This window comes from Pongo pygmaeus, chromosome 16 (genome assembly GCF_028885625.2).
Source record: "Pongo pygmaeus isolate AG05252 chromosome 16, NHGRI_mPonPyg2-v2.0_pri, whole genome shotgun sequence".
Taxonomy (NCBI): Eukaryota; Metazoa; Chordata; class Mammalia; order Primates; family Hominidae; genus Pongo; species Pongo pygmaeus.
Window position 1 is genome coordinate 61994496 of NC_072389.2, and position 18806 is coordinate 62013301.

The window sequence follows — 18806 nt, forward strand, 5'->3', positions numbered from 1 at the left end:
GAAGGATTGACTGTACTCCTACATTACTATATTAACAATGTGGTTTACCCTATTTTTGAACTATGACCAAGGTAAGGTGAATATCTGTAAATGAACTAATGTTAAAAATGGAAAAAGTTATTTTTTCTGGATAAACTTTTAAAAACTGGGTAGAGAGAGTAGATAACAAAAATTCCTAGAGACAAATAAGGGAAAAAAAAACCTAGTATATCACTAAGTCCACTACTAAGAAACAAACCACTTGTGGAGATTTTGGAAAACCTTTCACTTAAAATATAAATTAGTTTGGAAATTCAGAACTATTAGATTCAACTCTTTTGATAATTAATTGCAAGAAACACATCATATAATATGTGGTCCTCTAAATTGGCTTTAACTGGTCATCTAAACTGGCCTGCCTATCCTTATGGCTATTAAGTTCACAAAAGGCATTTTGCTAGTCTTTAAAATTTAAGAAATCAGTAGAGTATAGTAACCTTTTCATTGTGCTGCAAGAAAAAAAATGCAAGATATACTAAGTAGATATAGCACTGTCTGCAGCCAAGTAACAAGGCTTCCATATAACAATGAGAGCAATGTTCCTATTTATAAGATAAAATCTACACCCTTTATTCATTAGCAAATAATTCCTGAGGCACTTAAACAATATAATTTTTATTAAAAGGATAATAGTATAAAAAGTGTTTAGATCTATATTCAATGTAACTAAAATAAACACATGACAAATTTAAAATATATAAAGGAAAGAAATACATGCATTACTGGTTACCATATGTATGTTTTTTAACATGTTACCTTTACCCAAAGGAGCTACATTAATGGCTAAGTAGACATTACATCTTAGACACACAAATACGTAACTTTAAAACTGGCTCTTAAGGTCTGCAAGTAGTATTGCCAATTCTTTACACCTAAGAACTCACAATTAAGGTAATATTAAATAATAATCCCAATAGGACAGAGTATCTAATAATGTTTAATGGGCTTAGTAACAGCCAAATTTAAAATCTACAAATAGACAGCTACATAAAATCTGTAGAGAATTCTAAGAAATCTCTTGGAGTTCTTAAAACAAACACTAAACAAATTTTAAATAATATAATATAAAAACAGACATCATAAAATAGACATTAATAAATTTTGAGAACATAAAACCAAGCTATTAAATTAATTTTTAAAAAATCAAAATGCAAGAATTGGTATTGTTAAAAAATTACAGAATTAATACTGGTTAATAGATTTTATATGTCAGTAAAAATAACTGCAATTTTGGAACATAATTTTGGAGACCTGTTGTTCCAAGGATATGAAAGTAGCCATGGTTTCCTAACAACTAGAGTTTTTATATTCCTTGGACTGCATTCATGCTAGAGAAAGATTTAAAGGCAGCAGCCAAAATGACTAAACTTCAACTTGGATGCTGAAGCAGTGGTTTGATGGGCTTTTCTTGGTCATGACTGACTCATAAGCTTAAATCATAAGCCAAAGCCCCCAGTGGGAAGTATGCTCAATTTGGTGGGCCTTAAAGCCATCTCTGGCCAAATAACATCAGCCTTATGGGAGGCCAGCCATGTAGAAAGGGAGTCTCCCCAAGATCTGATTTCTTGAGGCCACAACCTAAGAGCAGGTCCCACAGTCAAATTATTCACATTCCTTGGAAAGAGAGAACAGGCATCAGTTGTGTCCATCGAAGGGGGACACTGTCCAGGTATACCCTGGACGTTTTTTGAAATCTCTGGGCTGCTTCTGCATCTGAAAAATAAGAAAAATAGCACAATGACAGACAACGAATGAGGAAAAAGACAATTATCTGGCCTAAAACTTAAGACGTATAAGAAATTAAGAAAGCAGACAAATAGACAAAAGACAAACAGCCATATAATTTGGAATCTATTATTCTGAAGGCAAGTACAGCAGAGAAAAACAAAAATTATTGTAAGCAAAGAAAAGACCATAGCAACAAACGTTATTTTTAGATAGCGCAAACTGGAGAAAAAAAAAATGTGTTAAGATATGTCAACCTGACACAAAGATAAGGTGGAATAAGAATCTAGTCCCATTTGAAAGCTGAAAAGAGCTGAATAATGAGAGCTAGTGTCATGAACTTGGCTGCTCAACTGCCTTTGTGTAAGAAAACATCTCAGAACTTTGAACTTAGGAAATTCCAACTTGTCTTGCACCAGGTCACGAGCTCCATAGAGCAGGAACCTATTTCAACAAGCAGCTTTAAAAAAAAAAACAACAACAAAATACTTTAATACTTTTCATTCGTATTAATGATACATTTAAAAATGCAATAGTGCTAAAATCCATCAAAGTAAAATGCACTGAATAAAAATTAAACTTACTCAGAAAGGTGCTCAGAAGTTGGAATACAAACAGAAACTGAAATTAGAAGAAAAGTTTTACATTTACAACAGCATATGAAATATGATGAGTGAGAATAACGATTTAGTAAAGAGACCATATTGTGGATGACCAAAAATACTGGAATAAAAGTCAAAAATCTAAAGTAGCACTGTTACATATACGTACCTTTCTGCATTACCACTTGGCAAGTGTGAGTTTTATGTCGACTTAAGTGTGTAGCCATATTATCTAAGCCAGAAACATCACTTAGGAAATCACAATTAAGGCACACTAGAGTAATGCCCCTAAAAAAAAAAAGCATTAAAAAAAGATTTTTATCTTTTATGAAAATCCATTTACAAGTTTGATGATTATTTTTCCATAATTTGCTTTTTGTGCCATACATAACTATAACTTCCCATTTTTGTTATATAAATTTGATACAAACTGAAATTATTCTCTGGAAAATGACATAGCCATGTCCAAATTATGCTACCATTTATTTACAGAAAGTATTTATTTTATACTTTTACCTGTCATACCAATTGTTAAAAGTTAGGAGTCAGAAGACCTAGAGTCAGTCTTGGCTCCACAACCAACTTGTGCAACTTAGGCAAGTCACATTCTATTTGTCCTCCCACGCATCTGCAAAGTGAAGATAGCGTATTCATTCACTTGATATTTACTGGAGCTATTTTTATATATACTGTACTACTAGGTATTGTGAATATAATGGTGAACAAAAAATAGTACTGTCTATGCTCGAATGGAGCTTACTTAGAATCTGGTGTTTTATTCAGTTGGAGATAAAATCAGAAGAAAAATGGGAAGGCTTTAAAAACAGATCATGTTTTAGCCACCATCGATTGTACATTATGTGTCAAGAGTTTTCCCATTTATTATTTCATCTGATTCTCACTACAACCATCAAGGTTGGTATTATTCTTACTTAACACTGAACTAGCTAAAGTAGTTAATAAAATACTAAAATCCACAAACTTGAGTTCCTCATCATCTCAGCACTGTGAACTAGGGAGTCTCACTCTGTCACCCAGGCTGGAGTGCAGTGGCGTGATCTCAGCTCACTGCAACCTCCATTTCCTGGGTTCAAGCGATTCTCCTGCCTCAGGCCCCTGAGTAGCTAGGACTACAAGGCTCATGCTTCCACACCTGGCTAAGTTTGTATTTTTAGTAGAGACGGGGTTTCACCATGTTGGTCAGGCTTGTCTCGAACTCCTGACCTTGTGATCAGCCTGCCTCGGCCTCCCAGTGCTGGGATTACAGGCGTGGGCCACCGCACCCGGCCTGAGTGCTGTAGTTCTTAAATGAAATGTGTAATTATTATAAATTTTTAAAGAGGTTAGGAAACAATTCCCTAGTTATCAATACTTTATTTTTGAGTACAGGAAGAGTTTTTGTCCTCACTGGATCTAACTGCTTAGCATTTGCTATTTGAAGTATCTGAATATACTTGACATAAAGTACATTAAGATTCTAATTTAAAATACATTTAGACTTGTGTGATTTTTAGCTGAAAGGTGTTTTAAAATATTAAACCTGTAAAAATACTAAAATGCTTCAGATAACTTAGCCACTATATGTTTAATTTCTTATAAGAGTTAAGCACTTGGGAGTTTGTTACACCAAGCATTTAAAGTGCTATTTAAAAGAAAATCAATTATGTTAAATGTACAAATGATGTTAAGTTGCCTAAAGTAATTTGAATTGTAAACAGAACTCTTGAAAAAAATTTAGTCTATTGAACTAGAATGCCCCGTGCCTCTTCTACCAGTAGAAACAATACCCATCCTTTAAAGCCAAGTAGGCCTAATACCTATCCAGATCACTACAAGAACTGTAATATTTTTCCTCTCTGAAATAACTCTCATCGCACTTATTAAAATTCATAGTTATTTATGTTCACACCTTAACTCCCACCCAATAAACTGTACTGTGCATTCCCTGAAGGCTGGTTCCAACACTGCTTCATCACTGTCATCTTTACAGGACCTGCTACTTTATGTGCACGACAGATACATAATAAATAGTTACGGAATGAATAGTCTATTTCAATAAGAATAATTACATTAATCATTGTCATATAGAATTATAAATATGCTAAGCTCCATTCACAGAAATTGAACAATTTTCAATTTGAGACTACCCAAGTTTAGCGAAAAAACATCCCAGATCTTTAAAATCACATAGTTCATTGAGAAACTAAACACACAACTGAGCTTGACAACAATGAGGTAAAAACTGAATTAAACTCTCATTCTTAGAATGCAATAAAACCATATTCACTCTTGTAACTGTTTTTAGTAAAGGTAACATCTAATGTAGCTTAATTATTTCCCTAGCTTCAGTAAATATTTTAAAAGTAGTATTAACATTTTAAAAATTGAATGATATTTTCTCTCCCTGTGAGCTACTAGTCTAACATCACAGATGGGACCTATTTTCCACGTACATCATTTTCAATATAGACATTAATTTATTCAACAAATATTTACTGAGTGCCTACTATGTGCCAGGCATAGACAAAAAAACCAAACCACACACCATGTAGTGAGAGAACACAGGCAATAAGTAAAATAAAAGTATGTTAGATGATCTAGAGAAAAGTAAAACATAAAAAGGAGATAGGGAATGCTGGGATAAAGCAAAGGGAAGAGGATACAGTTTTAAATTTTGTAGTCAAGGAAAGACTCACTCAATCAAAGTGAGGCCTAAAGGAGACAAAAGAGCTAACCATACAATATCTGGGGGAAAGCAAACTAGGCATAGGAAATAATAAATGCAAAGGTCCTGAGACATACCATCCCCTCTTCTACATTTTCCACTAATCCAAAGCATCAAAATAAGTATTGGCTAAACTTATCTCTACAGATCAGCTTGGTGGAACAAAGACACTGACATTTCAAGGAGCAATGGCAACATAAAATAAACAAACAAAGTTCAAGAAATCAGAAGAATAGGAAACAATAGCGCTCAGTGGATTCTAAGTGTGTGGTATAACCAAAGATAACTATCAATGCCTTTTATTGACAGTTCTTTCTGTATAGTAAAATTGTACAATTCTCTTTATTTTCAAAAGAAAATATAAGAATTATAAAAATCATATACTGATTTCAAGAATTCCAGTGGTTAAAGGAAATTTACTTCAAAACTAAAAAAGTGTTCATTCCTTTACCAGATAGCTTAGCTATCTTTTTAATATTCAAATACTGTTGGAGAGCCTTATTTTTGTTCTCATTTTACAATGCAAATGCATCAAGGTTTCCTCTGGACACCACCTTTCCCCTGAAATAAATTCAGCAAGAGAACAATGGCTAATCATACTTCTGGTCTAAGAACACAATGAACACAACTCTCTAATGTTCAGTAGCAATCATTTATATTTTCAAATTAGGTACCCTAACATCAGGTTTAAAAAAAGTTATAGCAAACCACAATGAGATACCACTTTATACCCATTAGGGTGACTATAATCAAAAAGAGATAATAAAAAGTGTTGGCAAATATGTGGAGAAATTGGAACCCTCAAACACTGCTGGTGGGAATGTAAAATAGTGGAGCTACTTTGGAAAACAGTCTGGTGGTTCCTCAAAGGCTCAGCATGGAGTTATCAAACAAACCAGCAATTCCAATCATAAGTATATACTAAAGAGAAATAAAAATACATGTCCATACAAAAACATGCACACACATGTTCACAGTAGTATTATTCATAAGGGCCTCAAAATGAAAACAATCTAAATAAATAAACTATGATATATCTTTACAATGGATTATGCAGCAATTTTTAACAATGAAATACTGATACATGCTACAACATAAATGAATCTTGAAAACATTATGCTAAATGAAAGAAGTCACAGAGGACCACATCATGTATCATTTTTTATATGAAATGTCCAGAATGGGCAAATATTACACAGACAGAAAGTAGACTAGTTGATGTTTAGGGATGGGGAGCGCTGGAGAGAAATGGGAATGACCACTAATGGGTACAGGGTTTCTTTCTGGAGTGATAAAAATGTACCAAAACTAACTGGTGATTGCTGCAGAACTCTGTGAATATCCTAAAACCTGTCAACACATAAATTGTATGGTATGCTAATTCTACCTCAATAAAGCTGTTGTGTTAAAAAAAATTTAAGTCATTACAATTTTTCAATAGAAAGAGTAAAAAAAAGATCAACTAGTTACCTGAGATTTTCTGAATGCTTCTTAAAAATACAAAACCTTTTGCTTGGACGGTTACTATGAAAGCTGGAGAAACAAAAGAGATTGTAAAAACTTTATTATACAATAAGTCACATTAATTTATAACTATATTTCAAGTCCATACTTAAGTTTCTAGTTTTTAATGAAAGATTATAATGTAAATAATAAAATAATGCCTGTCACTTCCATTTAATTCAATATTTTATCTAATATTCCATTTTACCTATTATATTCTAATGACACTATTTTCCTAGGCATATTCTTAGATGGTTAGCACTGTACCTTACCATTATATTAAAAAAGGAAATACTGAGAATTAAGAAAATGTAAAGAGCATCAAATTAAATATTTTGATTTACTAAGAGTTGAAAACAATTCTAAATTTTTGTTAATAACACGTGCTATAATATGAACAGTTATTAATAGTAATTCTTTTTTATTACTCTCCAATTTTAACGTTTGTGTAGGGGGAGTGGGGTAGGATCCAAATGATCTGGGAAGTAAACAGAACTTGAGCTAAATGCCATTGTTTACCATCTATAAATTCAAACATTTACAGTGTTCCTTGTAATTACTAGTAGGCTTTTTTTTCTTCTTAAGAGATGGATCTCACTATGTTGCCCAGTTGGAATCAAACTCCTGGGCTCAAGTGATCCTTCTGCCTCAGTCTCCTGGGTAGCTGAAACTACAGAGGGAGGCCACCAAGCCTGGCTTTCTAGTAGAGGGATTTTTATTAAAAAAAAAAAAAAAAAGGAACTCATGAGTTAAAACAATGTTTCCTCTAAGCACAGAAAAGAAAACTAACCAAATTTTGTAGCCCATGATAATAGCTTCTACATACCCTTTTTAATTCCAGTAAGGAAAGTTTCCTGTACTAGAAAGCCAGTATTAAACCAAAAGCATAAATATCACCTAACAGCTTACAGTTGTCCCTCCTCACCACCGTTATCCACGTTTCACTTTCTGTGGCTTCTGCTACCCACATACAGCACAATAAGATATTTTAAGAGAGACAGACTACATTCATATAATTTTTATTACAGTATATTGTTATTATAATTGTTCTATTGTTGTTAATTATCTTACTGTGTGTAATTTATAAATAAACCTTTATTATACATATGTATGTATAGGAAAAAAAAGTATAGTACACATAGAGCTTAATACTATCCACAGTTTCAGGCGTTCACTGGGGGGTCTTGGAATATATACCCCAGCAGATAAGGGGGACTACTGTATTTCAAAATGTAGTCTTCCCCCACCAACAACCCCATCCCCCGTGACAACCCCTCAACCTACAAAGGGCAGAGGAGCTCAGGAATTTGCTTTAACAAGCATTTTCAGTGATTCACACATACGCTAAAGCTTAAGAAACAGCAGCCAACACACCTGGGTCAATGCTTACTCTCAGATACAAGGTAATTGTCCCCAGAACCGCATGTATGTATAGGAAAAAAAGGAAAAAATATATATATACATATATTCCTACCCATCTATCTGCAGCTTTCCTTCATGCAATCACAGACTCTGTATGTGTCACTAGCTATAATCCCCAGAAAATATCCTCAGATTTCTAATAGTCATTTCTTCAACCTAGGAGTAATTACTATTAGAGTTTACAAATTTAAGATGGTATCACAAAAACAAAGTTTTGTTAGAAGAGTACATTGGGAAGTTGGAAAGCCCTGAAATTATATGCAAAAACTTGTATACCCAACTATATTTCCTCAGAGAAATAAGTCCAAGATTTTGTTTGATTACTAAAACATGTGAACCAAAATAAGTTATTTTTAAATGAGATTTAAAAGCTCTTTATTCTTTCTCTTCAAACAAGGAGACTATTTTTGGCTTATTTATCTATTAAATATAAGAGGAGAGAAAATATTACAGTACAGGGTCTTTTGATAGCCTCTGCATCTGTCTACAACTTATACCATATCATAATGTTGACCATTTTAAATTTTTAGTTACCTGAATTGTTTTATTAGAGTTTCTCATCTATAAAAAGGGATTTCTACCACCTGTTTGATTTCTCTGTATTTAATTCCATACTTATAGTTTTGTGTATCACAGGAAGGGAAAAGTGAATTCACAGCTCACACATAAAAAGGAAAAAAAATACTACCCTTCTTCCTATTAGCTCTCCATAAAGGTAATAGTAATATAGAAATAAATCTAAGAAAGGTTTTTTATTACAATATAGTAAAAATATAATGTTAAAACCTAATTTAAAAAAAAAATCCCTTACCTGGTTAGCTGACAGTATATAATTATCAAAACTCATTAAGCAATTCTCTAAAAATAGGTGAATTTTATTGTGTATAAATTATACCTCAAGAAAACTGAGGTCAAAAACCTCCTCTAATCATATTTTCTTCATAATCTTGATTCCATATAAGTAACAACCTTACTTTCTAAGAAACACAAAAGGAACAATTTCCTTAACAATTTTAAGACATTAGGCTAGAGGCTGATGATACAACAACAAAGGCAAGCTGCCTGCCCTAGAGTTTATGGTTGCTTGGGGGGAGTGTTTGGGCGAGAGAGGGGACGGCACAGAATGAATGCCCAATAAATATTTGCTAAATCAATGAATACATGTTCATAAATAATTAACACAAGATAAAAGTCAATAGTGACACATACAGAGTTTGTGGTTGAATGAAGGAAAGCTGCAGACAGATGGGGTAGAAGCCAGCTAACAATTAGGAGTTCACTGCAGTTAGAAGATTCTTACTGCTTCACTTCCAGGCAAAGCAAAGAGTAACTGTGAAGATACAGAAGGATTTTCAAGAGAATAAAAGGAGTTGAAGGAGTTGAAAAGTAGTTAGGAATTTGATATGGAAAGGTGTTATATTTTCCAGAAAATCTGAACTTCATCCTATCAATGTTAGGAAAGGATTTAGGCCAAAGAATGACCTGCCCAGATTTGCCTACAGCAAAAGAAAGGATGAACTGGAAAAATGGGGGAAAACTGTAGGCAGAAGACATAATAATAGTCTAACTAGTCCTATGATTATCATTTAGTGTCAATAAATTTATGTAAAATTTATAATGAAGTCAAGTAGATCTTTTTAAAATTCAGTACTGTCTTACCTACTGTGTAAGAAACAAATTTTTATACTAGCTTTCTTTTTCCTTGGAAATTTTAAAAATCATCCCTCAAAGCCTAAGTGAAATTTACAGAAAATCTTCCCCTATTTCTTGTTTAAAGATTTCATCTTTACCTCCTCTGTACTTTCACAGTCATTTGTTTATCACAATAAGCTAGGTAAATTTATTTCCCCTTCTAAATTGTGAAAATTACAATCAAGGACTCCCCCAATCCTAATAATGACAACTTAGAAATTAATAGCTATCATTACTTGAGTATCTCTTAAGTGCAAATTGTTATTAAGCACTTTAATACAGTTTTTCTAATAATCACAATAACTTTCTTTTCAAGAAATGCAATCTGAGAGTCAGATTAAGTAACTTGTTCAAAGTTCCACACATATACAGTGAAGCTTGGATTCAAATCCAGACTTGTTTGATTCTTCACCCCCAGCTTGCCATACTTCTTATCAAATTGTATTAAATACCTTACTAGTAGGTACATAATAAAATACATGAACCTGGTTGAAATAATAAAACTCTGCTACAAAAAAGAGATATTGCTTATGTATGTTAACTTAATTCTCTTTTATGTAAAGAAAAATGTTTCTTATACATCATTTTGAGGAATAATAGCAACACTATAGAGCAATTTAAATGCATATTTTTCAGATAATTTCTATTACTACCTAAAAGCTATAAGCCAATAAGGTACAATAATTTAAAGAACTGAACCTAAAAAATGCTGCTTAAAAAAATTAAAAATTACACATTTAATGATGCTTTTCTTTGAAAGGATCTTACTCAAACAATACTCCAACTGCTTCAAGATTTTTGAACACCTTCTGAGATTTTATTTAGGACCTTTTATAATTAAAACAAATAATGACTATCACCTGCAGTTTGTAATGTGCTAGGTGATATGATAAATACAAAGACCCCCTTCTTCTCTAGAAGATAATACAAACACAAATAAATACAATAAAAGGCAAAATAGGGCCAGGCGCGGTGGCTCATGCCTGTAATCCAGCATTTTGGGAGGCCGAGGCAGGTGGATCACCTGAGGTCAGGAGTTTGAGGCCGGCCTGGACAATATGGTGAAAGTCCATCTCTACTAAAAATACAAAAATTAGCCAGGCATGTTGGCGGCACCTGTAATCACAGCTACTTGGGAGGCTGAGGCAGGAGAATCGCTTCAACCTGGGAGGTGGAGGTTGCAGTGAGCCAAGATCTCGCCACTGCACTCCAGCCTGGGTGACAGGTAACAGAGCAAGACTCTGTCTCCAAAAAAAAAAAAAAAAAAAAAAAAAAAAAAAAGGCAAAATAGATGAATAGTACACAACTCAAAGAAAGTAATGGCTATGGTGATCAGACACTTGAAAAAAGAAGGTAAACTGAGAGGAAAGAACAGGGTATTCTGGGAACTAACAAGGAATACAGAATAGTCACTGTAGAAAACAAACATGGGGCCAGGTGCAGAGGGGGCGCTCAGCTATAATCACTGCACTTTAGGAGGCTAGAGTAGGCAGATCACTTGAGCCCAAGAGCCCATGACCAGCCTGGGCAAAATGGAAAAAATCCCATCTCTACAAAACAACAACAACAAAAAAATTATCTGAGCATGGTAGTGCATGCCTGTAAGTCCCAGCTACTCGAGATGCTGAGGTGGGAGGATCACCTGAGCCCAGAAGGTTGAGGCTGTAGTGAACTGTGATGGAGCCACTGCACTCCAGCCTGCGTTGGAGTGACACCCTTTCTCAAAAAAAAAAAAAAAAAAAAAAGGAAAAAAGAAAGAAAATTAATATGGAAGAAACTATACTCTGTGGAACATTAACCAACTTACAGGGATGGACTGGGGCAGGTATGACACCAAAGGGAAAAAGACCAATGAGAGGCTACAGAGTTACTACAGGATAGGAATTAAAAGTTCTCGTGCTTTGGAGAAAATTAGGCTTCTGTATATATAAACCTCAAACTTCTAACAAGAATCAACACTGCAGAGAAGAGTTTGCCATTCAGTGGGATGCACCTAATGCAATGAGGGAAGCAAGGGTACCACTGAGGTTGAGAAAAAGACAAAAAGACCTACCAAACCCTAAGAGTGGCAATGGAAGCTTTCAATTCCATATGACACTAAGAGCTGTGTGTGATGACAATGAACAAGAATTTCTTGTATATTGCAAACTAATTAGAAGAGTATATTTTGAATGTTCCCATCACAAAGAAATGATACATGTAGCTGGGCATGGTGGCACACACCTATATAGCTACTCAGGAGGCTAACACAGGAGAATCACTTCAGCCCAGGAGTTTGAGGTTGCAGTGAGCTTTGACTGCACCACCTAGCACTCTGGGGTGACAGAGTGAGACCCCATCTCACAAAAAAAAAAAGAAGAAATGAAGAAATGATAAAATTGGAAGTGATGGATATCCCTGGGTTTATTACATACTGTATGCTTGTAACAAAATTTCACATGTACTCCACAAATATGAAGTCGTCTCTATAAAAATTTTTAAATTAATTAATTTCACATGGCTGTCAGGAACATTAAACAAATTAAGTTTTAAAAAGTGAGTGACAACAATGTCAAATACTCTAAAGAAGTTACAGAGGAGTAAGAATGAAAAACAGTGACTAAATATGGTGATATGTTCATAACAGATAATCTTTAAAAGAGCAATGTTAGTTGGTAGGTGGGGGCAATACTCAAAAGGTAAAGAAATGAATCACAATAAAGCTGGTAGCAAACACTTTTTACAAATGTTAATGGTAAAAAGGAAGACAAGAAATAAGGAAAACAGGCAGTTGGGACAAACTGTCCTCTTCCAAAAAATTTTTTAAATACCTGAAAATGTTTGTAAGCAGAAGGAACCATATAGAGAGAAAGAGATGAAGATCCAAGTTAACTGAATATGGTCATGGTGAACTGGGGGAGAAAGGACAGTTAATGGGGAAGTGACACGTTAGATTTTTAAGATTAATATCTGATTGAAGGTAACAGGAAAAATATGTGGGGTTGAAAAGAGTTGATTTTAGGAAAAATAAAAAGGATGACCCACAATTGACTAATTAATTAACAGGCCAAATTAACAACTCAGAAACTAAAATAAAACCTTTAGGGTACTGAAGAAGGATTAAACAAATGTTGCAGGTAAAAATAAAGAGGTCTTTTAAAAAAAAAAAAAGACCTAATCAGAATTAAAGTTTTTGAAATCAGAGTTGATTAAATCAAGGACCATTCGATAGTCTAGAAGTGAGCACAGAGAAAGTTCAAAAGAGAAGAGGTTCAAATCTTACCTTGGCCTTTATGCCAAGTGAGCATGACTAAAGATGTAAAGGATTCTAGGACAAAAAGCCACAATCAAAACAGATGATCCTGAGAGTAAGGTTGACTACAAAATTAGATGGGTGCTACTAGGCTGGAAAAAGGAGTCAAAGCCCTGAACATCATGGGGTAATGGAAATCCAAAAGGAATGAACAGTTTATAGGAAGAGATTTAAATAGTACTGTAGTTTCAAGAAAAAAAAGACAGTATATGAACTTAACAGCTGATGTGAAATGCTGGCACTAAAGAAGCAAGACACCATGAGGCCAGGCCAATCATGAAGACATGGAAAAACTGAGAGAAGTGCTGAAGCCACCAAGAAAGGTAGGAGAATCCTTGAAAGCAGTAGTTGATAATGACCAGCAAGTAACAGAGAAGTCATGTGTAATCTGCAAGAAAGTCACTTATAATACATTAATTCTAATTTTAAAAAAAATTGAACAAACTTACTTTGAATAAGCAAACTCTCAGGTTTATATCTAAACAACCTTTGCCTACTTAAAAAAAAAATACAAACCCATTCTGAAGGAATAAAGTATTCCCCTAATGAGATCTAAAAATGAAAATAATGCAGACTCTGAAGGCTTTTCCTAACATAGTGTAAATACTAAGTACTCAAATAATCTAAGTTGAATGAATTAATGAAAAAGAATTCCAAAAGTGGCATCATAGTGGAATGGTGTCTCATTTTCACTGAATGGATGCAAGTACAGATGGCCTGACAGATGGATAAAAAGACACTTGGAATACAGAAAGAGAAACAGACTCCACTGAAAATCTTAAAGTCTCTCAAAGTGACTGCTTTAAAGAGGATGACGCCACTCCAGCCTGGGCGACAGAGCGAGACTCCGTCTCCAAAAAAAAAAAAAAAAAAAAAAAAGAGGATGACGCTCATGAGATTGCAAGTATTTATTTAGTAAATATATTTAAAATTTTATAATTCTGTTGGAAAATAACCATTATTGAAACACCAATGGGGCAATAAAAACTTCCATGGAAAAACTATTTCCCAGCCGGGTGCAATGGCTCATGCCTGTAATCCCAGCACTTTGGGAGACCAAGGTGGGCAGATCACTTGAGGTCAGGAGTTTGAGACCAGCCTGGCCAACATGGTGAAACCCTGTCTCTACTAAAAATCCAAAAATTAGCCAGTCATGGTGGCTCACACCTGTTGTCCCACCTACTTAGGAGGCTAAGGCAGGAGACTTGCTTGAACCTGGGAGGCAGAGGTTTCAGCGAGCTGACGCCACTGCACTCCAGCCTGGGCAATAGAGAGAGACTCCATCTCAAAAAAATAAAAAAGAAAAACTATTTCCCTAACAAACCTATTCTAATTTCATTAGTTTAATTTTTCTTAGAATTTTAGTCCCATAATTTCTAGTTACTGTGCTGAGAAATAGAACCAGGCAATATCCTAAAAGTTCCTTGTTAGATCCTTTTAGCTCCTTGAAGAGAAAAACTGGCTTCTAATAGGATAACTTTGTTTTCAAAATAGAAACTTGCTGAACTATAATTTTAATTGGCAATTTACACATTTAATTCATCTTACCTCATCATATGATTTACATAGGCTTTGCTACAGCTAGTGTTGTATCTGCAAAAACTACAGTGGACGTACGTAGGAAAGTGGTTTGCAAAATCTTTTATTTCGGAACAACACTCAATGCATTTGTGAATGCCCCGACGATACCTTAGGGAGACATAAAAAAATGATAAAAATATATTTTAAAACAAAAATAAGAAGGAAGAGCCTTATTAATGTTCTCTTAACTAAAGTATAAGCTTTTATACTTAAGTTTAAATTATATTATATATCAGGAATAAAAGATTACCTTAAATTCCTCAATGCTGTATTGACTTTACTTTTTTTATTGCTACTAGCCAATGTGCTTTGTTTCTTTTGCATATTAGAGATGTTTGGTTTGTATTTAGATTTACTTCCATTAGGCTTACTTGTATTAGGTTTACTTGCGTTGGATTTGATTGTATTAGGTTTACTTGTATTAGATTTTGCAGGATTTTTAGCAGTTATATTTTTAGTCCTTGGAGGTGAGAGCTGAAGGGTAGAAGCACTTGCACTAATGGAAGGTGTAGGTGAAGCTCCTGATTGCAGAGGTCCAACTGAAGCTCGAATAGTAACCTACAAAAATAAAGAGAAGATTTGCTTTAAGAGATTAATCAGTACATTAATATTAAAATATCATGGTACAAAAAAGTTAAAAATCAAGAATTTTGAAAAAAGCACATATAAACTACAATCAGGTAAGTCTCCCATTTATTCTAAATGTTCAAACTATTAAATGATATTAAACTTGATATTAAGTTGTAATATTACATTTTTGTATTGATATCAGTTATATGTTAACACAGTTATCAGTGAATAATTAGGAGTTAATACAAATTATATGAATATACAAAGAGCACATTCCATAGCTATTTTTATGCCCTGACTTAACTTTAAGAAATTCACAAACATAGAGCTCAAAATTTAAATCTCAAGCCTGAAAAATAATTCTAGGAAGGCCTAAATTACCCTTTAACAACTATAAAAGAAACAGATCTACAGTAAATGTGATCTCCTCTTTCCAGGGGCTCAGTGCCCAAGATTTATGCTTAGAAATGTTACGGGAGGAGTTACATCAATTTATTATACTGCGTAGAGGGCTAAATAATATTTAGAATTTTCTTAAAGTAAACTAATACAAAGTTCATCATTTAGTATTCAGAATGAGAAAATGTTTAATTTCATCTGTTGGTTGACAATGAAAAACACAAGTGCCTACCAACATTCTGGTTAATCATTTGACTATACCCTCCTCCTGTATTTGAGGAACAGTCAATAAGGAAGTCCTATGTCATACATGTGCTTGGGTAACATACAATGGCACTGGACCAGCAATCAAAAGGCCTTCCTAGCCATGTGACCTTGAACAAGGAACTTATCCTTTCTATGCTTCTTCACATCTATAACATGGGGTAATTAATACCTGCCTTATTAACCTCAGTGGATTGTGGTACGAATTAGACAACAGAATGTATGAAAAAGTACACTGAAAGTCTAATTCTAAGGTGCTATAAAAACATTTAGTATCATTATCATTAATATTATTATTATTAATAAGGGAAAAAATGAGAGAGGACTGCACTGCTTACATTAGTGTTCTGCATGTCTAGTCCCAACATGGAATGAATGGATTGCAGGGAAGGATGCTGGATAGCTTCTCTTGCTATCATGTCTTCAGAGCATGGCTTTATATTGTTTTAGTTAATTCAAATAACAGACATACCCACATTCAAAGGAAAGTACCCAAAGCCAAAACTAAATGTTTTGGGGATTATTCACTTTGGATTATCCATGCCTCTGTTTCCCTCCACTGGAGCAAATATTCAAGAGCTGACTGTATATAAAGAAGTCAGAGAAAACAGATGTACATAAGGCAAAAAGGGAAAAGTAAATTACAATCATCAGTATGCAGTCAGACATGTGTTTGCTCACTTAAAACACAATGCTATCCAGCAGTAGAACTTGCTTCTCAGAGTAAACTCAGTAATAACAACTGCAACAAACATCTGAGAACCTATGGCACTCAAGGCACTATACCAGATGCTGGGGACACAAAGATAAATAAAACATGATTCCTGATCTCAAGCATCTTATAGTTTAGCAACTAAAGTCAACATATACACTTTCAACTGAAAGCTCAAAAATAGCCTATAAAATATTGAAACAACCCATTCACCCAGGAAAAGTTAATTGAGTTGTACTTTTTAGAAAGGACTACTACTCTAACCTAACAGCTATCACTGAACTCAAAACAATGGTTACAAGTTTTTCCTTCTACACATAAAATTAAAACCTAAAATTAGAGTCTGAGCAAAAATCTGAAGTCATTTAAAAATATATTCAATACATAAAGCCGGGCAGGAGTTAATTTCTATTATCATACAAAATGTTAAAATGCAATATATTTTAACTCACTTTTGTTCCAGGAGGCAATCCTTCTAGTTGTTTAGGTTTTATAAATGTTCGATGGTGTTGAGTCTTATGATCCATTTTCTCCTTGCATGTCAAAAACTGCAGCCTGCATTTTGTACAACGATGTATTCCTTTTTTCTGTTTAGAAAAAAAACAGAAAAAGGGGGAAAAATAATTTCAACAACTACAAATCCTGTGTCCTGAAACTGCTGACTTAATTTTAATGATACCTAAATAATGTAAAAACTTGCGGTGTAACATCTCCTATCATAATAATATAAAATGCCTCATTTTTTAAAAGTCATTACATTAGTATTTGGGTTTCAAAAGTGTTCGCTACCATGTAGGAACTGTACATGAAAGTTCTATCAATAGGTTCTAATAAAACTTCTATTAATTGTGGTGAGAAATCTCTTTCAATTATAAACTTGAAGTAAACACATACTTTGAAAATGAGATGTACTATGTTTTTATCCTAGAAAAAGGAAATTATTTCTAATTTTTGCTATTTCTAGTCGGTTGAAAAGTTGGTAAAATAAACTCTCTAAAACCAAATAAATCTAACCAGACATTTCAAAGAAGGTTATTTTATAGAAATGGTTACATAAACCAATGCTGTCCAATAAGATCTCCTATGATAATGAAATATTCGAGAGCTGTACTGTCCAACACAGTAGCCACTAGCCACATGTGGTTATTGAGCACCTGAAATGTGGCCACTGTGACTAAGGAATTGCATTTTTAATACTGTTTAATTTTAATTAATTTAAATCTAAAAATCCATATGTGGCTAGTAGCTACTACATCAGACGTGGATGAAGACGCATAAAACAGAACAACTGAACTTACTGAGAACCCCTTGACTGAGTCCCTCCTCAAACCCAGTCCTGTCATTATTCTACAGATGGGAAATGGGACCCAAAAAAATTCTAAGGCACTTCCCCATAGCTAGTTAGTGACATTACCAGACACCTGATCCAGTGTTCTTTCTACTACAGATTATCAACTGCAATTTTTACCCTCATTGTTTTATATATATATATATTTCATATATATATATAGTGGTTTTAGAGAAACCACTCTTTTGTCGTTATATGTTGTTTTACATATATATATATACATATGCACATGCACATAATTATACAACATATAATTATAAAGGAATGCCTTATCTAAAGCTGTATCTCTGCCAGATACATCACTATGTCCATTGAAATACAACTGTTTGTTTATTTATTTATTTACTTTTAAGCTCAGGGAACATGTGCAGGATGTGCAGGTTTGATACACAGGTAAACGTGTATCCCGGAGGTTTTTTGTACAGATTATTTCATCACCCAGGCATTCATTAGTTATTTTTCCTGATCCTCTCTCTCCTCCCACCCTCTGCCCTCTGGCAGGCCCAAGTATGTGTTGTTCCCCTCTTTGTGTCTTGTGTTCTCATCATTTAGCTCCCACTTATAAATGAGAAAACATGGTATTTTTCTGTTCCTGCATTAGTTTGCTAAGGATAATGGCCTCCAGCTCCATCCATGTCCCTGCAAAGGACATGATCTCATTCCTTTTTTTAGCTGCATAGTATTCCATGGTGTATATGTACCACATTTTTTTCATCCAGTCCACCATTGATGGGCATCTAGGCTGACTGCATGTCTTTGCTATTGTGAATAGTGCCACAAAGAACATATGTGTGCATATGTCTTAACAGAACGATTTATATTCTTTTAGGTATATACCCAGCAATGGGATTGCTGGGTGGAATGGTATTTCTGTCTCTAGGTCTTCAAGGAATTGCCACACTGTCTTCCACAATGGTTAATTTACACTCTCA

At 34.0% G+C, this 18806-nt stretch overlaps 1 protein-coding gene across 10 annotated transcripts in view; it reads right to left on the reverse strand.

The window, feature by feature from the left end:
- The window catches only part of ZNF280D (zinc finger protein 280D), a 102523-nt gene that overhangs the window by 22227 nt on the left and 61490 nt on the right, over positions 1-18806 (reverse strand). For 4 of the 10 annotated variants that reach the window (XM_054451084.2, XM_054451081.2, XM_054451082.2 and 1 more), the window contains 5 exons: positions 16979-17113; positions 14832-15139; positions 14549-14689; positions 6562-6624; positions 2536-2654 (listed from right to left, as the gene is read on the reverse strand). In XM_054451084.2, coding sequence (XP_054307059.1) covers positions 2536-2654; positions 6562-6624; positions 14549-14689; positions 14832-15139; positions 16979-17113 — 766 coding nt within the window. Of the gene's footprint in view, positions 1-641; positions 1753-2348; positions 2386-2535; positions 2655-6561; positions 6625-14548; positions 14690-14831; positions 15140-16978; positions 17114-18806 lie in introns of those variants that run through there. The other 6 variants (XM_054451080.2, XM_063652645.1, XM_063652648.1 and 3 more) reach the window with 3 other exon arrangements.